This window comes from Perna viridis, chromosome 5 (genome assembly GCF_037379345.1).
Source record: "Perna viridis isolate PV_CMFRI_1.1 ecotype Kerala chromosome 5, ASM3737934v1, whole genome shotgun sequence".
Lineage (NCBI taxonomy): Eukaryota > Metazoa > Mollusca > Bivalvia > Mytilida > Mytilidae > Perna > Perna viridis.
Genome location: NC_142449.1, coordinates 17,532,805 through 17,539,504, shown reverse-complemented (window position 1 = coordinate 17,539,504; position 6,700 = coordinate 17,532,805). Strand labels below are relative to the sequence as shown.

At 31.1% G+C, this 6,700-nt stretch overlaps 1 protein-coding gene across 1 annotated transcript; it reads left to right on the top strand.

Moving 5' to 3' along the window:
- Window positions 1-772: 772 nt before the first annotated feature.
- On the top strand, window positions 773-3,901 carry LOC148616326 (uncharacterized). The gene is made up of 6 exons (XM_088585068.1): window positions 773-806; window positions 1,192-1,274; window positions 2,222-2,410; window positions 2,770-2,874; window positions 3,154-3,376; window positions 3,676-3,901. Exons 1-6 carry the CDS (start codon window positions 773-775, stop codon window positions 3,732-3,734), a joined length of 693 nt encoding a protein of 230 aa, XP_088441194.1. The 3' UTR covers window positions 3,735-3,901.
- Window positions 3,902-6,700: the final 2,799 nt, after the last annotated feature.

Here is a 6,700-nt window from a genome sequence, read left to right as displayed (position 1 = left end):
ATTATTATAAGAGCCGCATCTTCCTTCTTCCTTCAGATTACACACATAATAAAGACAATGATGCAATTCTTAAATGGAAACAAAAGGAACTTAATTTCAAAATCCCAAAGGGAATTAATGGCTTTGATGAAAATAGAAATAAAAAATGATACCGGTTTGTGTTTTTCGTGACAAAAAAGTGTAGAATTTTTAATATTATGTGATTTGATCTTTATCCATCCGGACAAAAACTTCTAAAATCATTTGAATTAAATTATTGAATTACAAAAGTAAGCCATTGTGAAGTATATGGCGGATGTTTCTGGAGAGCATGGCGTTATAAGAACTTTTATAACGCTAAACACGTTTTGAATAGACGTATTACACGGCTCTGTATCTTGCATCACAAATGACGAAACTTAACTTCAGGACAATCTTGATGACAGTGTACATTATAAGTAAATATTAGTATTTCTTTCAATAAAATGGAGCATCTTTATATCATGTAGAATTATGTGTATCTCTCTTTACATTTTACAAAGCTTTTTCACTTGCATATACATATATATGAACAATAACAATAACATTTGTGGATGAGAAAACAATTTCACAATTTAAAGTCACTACATAAAAGCACTATTCTGTAGACGTACTGGGTGTCATAAACTCTGAAATGTCACTTTGTTTTACACATAAACTTAGTAAATGTTCTTTCATTATGAAATTTGACACATCATTAAATTTCTTTGTTGCAACACTGGAGTTATTCAGAAATTCTAGTTGTGCGGTGATAATGTCTAATGCGGACATAACAGCGGCAACTAGTGGTCAGAAGACATTCTGAAAGGCATACCAAAAGCCACATTGATACCATTTTTATATGAAATCTCATTAATTTTCTCAAATCAAGTAAAAACATTAAATCCTTTGCTTTCACAGAAACGCCGAAAATGTTCAAGATCCGCTTGGCCAATTGCTATTCATCCACAAGCGTATATGTTTGTTTAAAATTGTAATTAATAAAACATCAAGATTTTAATAACAACAATCTTATTTTAACGACCCATTGAGTTCGGATAACGGTAATTATTTTATACACACCCAAGCGTAGACATCTTGTCAAAAACACAAATGCCGACAATGGTCTTTGATCATTAAATAAAAGAAATCTAATTGCATTAATAAAATATTTCATAGTTTTATTAATTATAGAAATACAGGTAACAAGTCATCAAATCAAAATCATCATCGAAAGGTGTAATAAACTAATTAATGGTGACACAGGGCCTCGACAGGTAAAATGATTTGACACTTTGACATGTAATTTACCCTAATTAGTTCGAGATAACCATTGACTTTTACAAGGAAATTCATTGAAGGGACTTAATTTTTACTTCGAGAAAACCGAAATTTCGACTCATCCAGTTTCGACTAAAAAGAAGTAAAATAACATAGACAAATAGGCATTTTTTTCCGGACTTCGACAAAATTTCGACTTAACCGAAGTCATCCGAGTTCGAGACAACGAGAGTCGACTGTATATGATTAAGGTATTTTTATATTGACGCTAAAAGGCTTTGGTTTAATTTAAAAAAATCTCAAACTGAGATATTAACCTCTTAACTTTATCCTCAAACTTTCATTTTCAAGCAATTTGATTAGTTGAAATTTGAGTTGAGGGACCAGACATGAATACAGACTAGCACAAAAAAGAACATAAAATAACTAAAATCATACATCCAAAGTATAACAAAAGCAAATGAGCAACTCGGACTCCAGTAAAAACCAGGTACACCGGTAGGGTAACCACCCTCTGATTTTCTAAAAAACAACCGCGGAGTTGCACATAAAAATTCAATGACACATTTTTTCATTGAAAAAAGTCCGGGTACTACTTTTCTAGCTGACAGATACTAAATGGCACACTGATTGTATAATTTCTTTCTGAAGCATATAAAAGTATTGGTTTATGTAGAGCTATATTTCGTCATTGAAAGGGTTAATTTACAATTTCCTTTCTGGTTTATCCAAGTGGTTTAAATACTTAGCATCAATTATAGGAGGATTGTTCAAGGCCTTTTCAGGGGACCTAGAGGGGTAAGGGGTAACTGCTTATTTTTGGATAACCAGGGTCGTAAAAATATGTAATATTAGTTTGACAAAGTCATTATAATCTTGACAAGTCACATTACAAAATTTGACTTTATGACAAAAATGAGTAGGGGTACATTTTTCCTTGTAGTCCTGTTCACTGGAAAAACCCATATCAAAACTCATAAGTAGTGGGAATTCATTGACAATTTACGTACTTAAAACGTATGATGTTGATCTAGATATTCTTTGTATTCCAGAGAGCACACAGCAGTTGGATATTTGCCCATTCGATAGAAAAAACATTTTTCTACTTCCAGTGTTAAAGATTGTCACAAAGGTAATACTTTATTTTACTTTACGTTTTTTAACATTAATTAGGTCCCTAGAGATTTAGCTCTTTTGTGAATATTTAGGTTCTTTTTATTCATTGCGAGTTTTATGTTTGTTTTGATCACAATTGTTCATCTTTGAATGCAAGGTACATCTTGTTCTTGTTTTTTATTGCAAGTTTCATGTTTTCTTTAAACACATTTTGTTCATCTTTAAATGCAAGGAATAAGGCTTGCGAAAGACGATAGTTCTGAATTGCTTTACGATTGAAGAAATGATATCATAATCAATTGGTCATTATGCGAAAAGAAAAAAAAAAGTCACAAGGAAATTATTATACTTCACATCTAACAATTTCTTTTCTAGATTCCAAATCCAATCATGAGAAAAGAACTTATCTTATGTTTTGTTGTTATTGGCTCTGTTTATTGTGAAAGCCAGTTCTCAGACATTTTAAGCAAGGTTATACCGGTAAGTTTATTAGTTTATCGGCAACTTTGCTGCATTTATATGTGCATAAAATGACATTTTCCTTCAATATTGTGGGTATTGTTAATAAAATGGGTTAAATTGACATTAGGGAGCTCCAAGCGGTGCATTTTCGATGAATATCTTTACCATAAAACAGACTTTTAAATTACAAATATAAATAGGAATTTACATTAACCATACCAGGTGTATCTTTAGTAAGAATGTGTATAATTTGTTAAAATTACTCTAAAAATTAATTTAAGCGAATAAAATTTACAGGGAATCGACAGAAGAATAAAAAGACACGCAAACCATAGCATGGACAAGTCGATACGCACGGCTTTTGATCTATCAGATTCTAACCACGACGGACGTGTCAGTGCCGACGAAATGATCGGATTCATCAAAATGACGACGGGCATGGATCTTAATGAGGAGGCTAAAGGTTACCTGAGGACTGGATTTATGACTATTAGTGGAAGTGACAGTATCAATTTCCAACGTGAGTTTTTAACGTATTAAATTGTTATATTTAAAAAAATCTTATCTTCACACATTCCCGTTGAACATTTGTGGGAATCTCATTCAGTTTTAGAGCGTTCATTTCATTTTATGCATGGTAATAATAATAATAATAAAATAGTCAGATTTGCTTTACTACATATAAATGATTGATGTACAACTAAGAAATTTGAATTTTGAATATGAGTTTGATTGATCAATTCAGATTTTAAAATAATGTTTTCCTTCTTGCAGAAAAAAAACAAGATACGCAAAACATCAATTTCTTCTTTTTTGTAGAATACAAAATGCTGTACAGAGCCGGACTCAGCCAAAACGGTTTCTTTCCATCAAGTTAAAAAGGATTTCAAACGGTTCATATGATATGAAAGCTACTTGAACCTCTAACGGAAACGACAAAGCGTAATTGATGATAAGCATTACACTTACCACTCTGTCCACTCGACAAATGAATACTTTGTAATATAATCTTTGTGTGAGAAAACATTAAAGATACTTAACATTCTTTTGTTAACATATATTTTTTAAAGCAATTAATTGTACTAAATATATTATATACCAGCCCCTGTTAAGAATGGAATCCCAAAATTCATTTGTTATAGGAAATATACATGTAAACAACTGCTTTATTGCATACATTTCCAAACTGCTAATCTTTGTTTGATAATTGTATATATACTTTTACATTCACTTTCAAATTCAAACATTGTAGATAATACAACCATATTCATCTTTGATATGGTATAAATCAACGTTTTTGAATGAATTTCCATGGAAATAAACTACATTCCCCTTACATCGTATCAAGCTCTAGAATGAACCGAGTGCAACATACCACATTGTAAAGATAGATGATTCAGAGGATAGCATAACGATTATATATAGGGCATAAAAATGTCTGCGGCCTCCATGATGACTATTTTTACAACTGTGTAAATTCCATGTATATGTCGAAAACATACACGACTACCGTTACTTCGACAAAACGTAGATCCAAAACTCTGTGAAAGAGTAATCAAGGGAACCAAGATTATAGCGGTAATCAAAAGAATATAATCCAGGGACAAAGATCAGACATGGAAAACAGATATACACAACAAAGAACATAAAGTAACTAAAATCATACATACAAAGTAACAATAGCAAATGAGCAACTCGGACTCAACTTAAAACTGGGAACATGAACCAGGTGCACCGGTAGGGCAAGCGTCCTCTGCTTTTCTAAAAAACACCCGCCGAGTTACTCATAAAAAGTCAAATCCGGGGTAGACAAACGCGAGGAAACTATGACCCGTTGAATAAATCAGTTTTCATGGTGCAGATGGATACACCATAACGATCCACGAGTTCATGATATAACGAGCATAGAACCTCTGTAGTGATGACTTCAATCTTGTAGCAACATAACCGTGTTCCAGAAGCCTATTTGTTAGAATTTTAGCGCGATACAAAAAATCGGCGTAGTTTCGGCAAGCGCTGGCAAAACGTATGAGTTGTGATATGAACACATTTTTTTCATTAAAAAAGATGGATAACAGATATATGTTAGGATTTAAATCCCAGATTTTATGGATGTGTGAAATCCGACCTCTATTTTATTTGTTAGTAAATGGTCCGATTTAATACTTACTTAAATTATGAAAAAAACTGTGTTATGTGTATTTTCTAAAAATAACTCATGCAATCAAACAAACTAAACAATACAAAACAAAACAAAAAACGCAAAACGACCACAACGACAACACAAAAAGAACAGCCGAATATAGAGAGCAGATATAGAAATTTGGTATTGTCAGACAAAAAATTACTGCCTCGATAAAGCTGAATAATTTATAAATTCACCACGAGTTTCAAATGTGTACGGTAGTTCTGCTATTCGAGAAATATCTATACATAAAGTGCTTTGCATCCTTTATACAAAGAGTATCAAGGACATCTTTTACGGTTAAGCAGATACATATATCTAATCAAATGGCATTTCCCCCCACAAAAGAATCTAACTAAACACATTTACACATTGACAATATGGTATACACAGTGACATAATATAAATGACTTTTATTTCAGCATTTACTGTTTACATGTAATGCTATAAAAATATGTAAAATAAAGTTCTAGTAAAATTAGTATATACACTGTTTGCAAATGTTAAAGGTCTTTCCTTCTGATCTCAAATACACAGTTTAATCCTTTTCAATTGAAAAATGACCATATTACCATTTTATAAACATCAAAAAATATTTTTACTCTAAAAATTTGCGGTGACTTTAACTACTATTGCAGGCATATTTAAGTGTGATACCATATAAACATGTATCAAAAAGCATCGCAAAGTATACAAAATGCCGCATACATAAGGTCAAACGGAGAAACTCATCATTGAGAGGCAAAGAAATAAAGAGAAAATGGCAATTACGTTAACTGATATTGTTAATAAAGACAACGATAGCCGTTTAACCATAATAAAAGTACTCTTTGGTGCATAAGTAGTAAATTTCTCTTTACTGTTTCACAAATCAACATAAATGTTCTAACAGGTCTAAAAGGCACGATCTAATGTGTGATAATACTTTTTATTCGTGAACCAATCATTTGTGTTATTCTTCTTTTTTTTCAAATTTTAACTTGAACAATAAATAATTGTAGAAGTTCCAAAATAAAATGAATTTGAATATATGTACGAAAGTTTTAGTGCAAACTATACCTTATGTATGTATACTCACATAGTTACTTTTGTCTCAATGAAACTTGTTATAAAGGGTGACCTTATCATTGTAACGAAAACATCAAATATTGCTTAACTTTGAACAAAAACTATTTTCTCGATCTTTTAACAATAACTATATTATTTTTACTTTATTTTGTTCATGATGCGGAAGTTTGTGCACTACTCTAGCTGAGCAAGCACGTTAAACTTTTGACTAGAAAACAATTACTTATAAACACGTTAGAGAATACAAAACGCTATAATTTTATTTGTAAAGAACAATTCCTTTTTTTGCGTATTCAATAATATTCTTAAAGTAATGATGATATTATACAAATATACAAACGTTACTTTCTTTTGAAAACAAAATTAGTTGTAAAAAATAAGATAGAAACATACATACTTGAATTAACAAGAACAACCAAATTTCCGTCATTTTCCCTGGAGACCTTATTTTCTGTCAGTATTTCCTTCCTATCTCCCTATGATAACTTTGTATTCAATGTAAGATTAACAAGAATTCATATATACACATGAATCATTCACTATTCATTATTTTTTTATTAAAAAAATACAAAAAAATAATCATAGATGATT

Bases quoted from the DNA above. Each gene is read 5' to 3' on its own strand.
- LOC148616326 (XM_088585068.1), top strand. From the start codon at position 773: ATGTCTAATGCGGACATAACAGCGGCAACTAGTG. The intron at 1,275-2,221 runs GTAAAATGATTT...TTTTCCTTGTAG, and splicing joins GTGACACAGGGCCTCGACAG to TCCTGTTCACTGGAAAAACC. The intron at 2,875-3,153 runs GTAAGTTTATTA...TAAAATTTACAG, and splicing joins TTTTAAGCAAGGTTATACCG to GGAATCGACAGAAGAATAAA.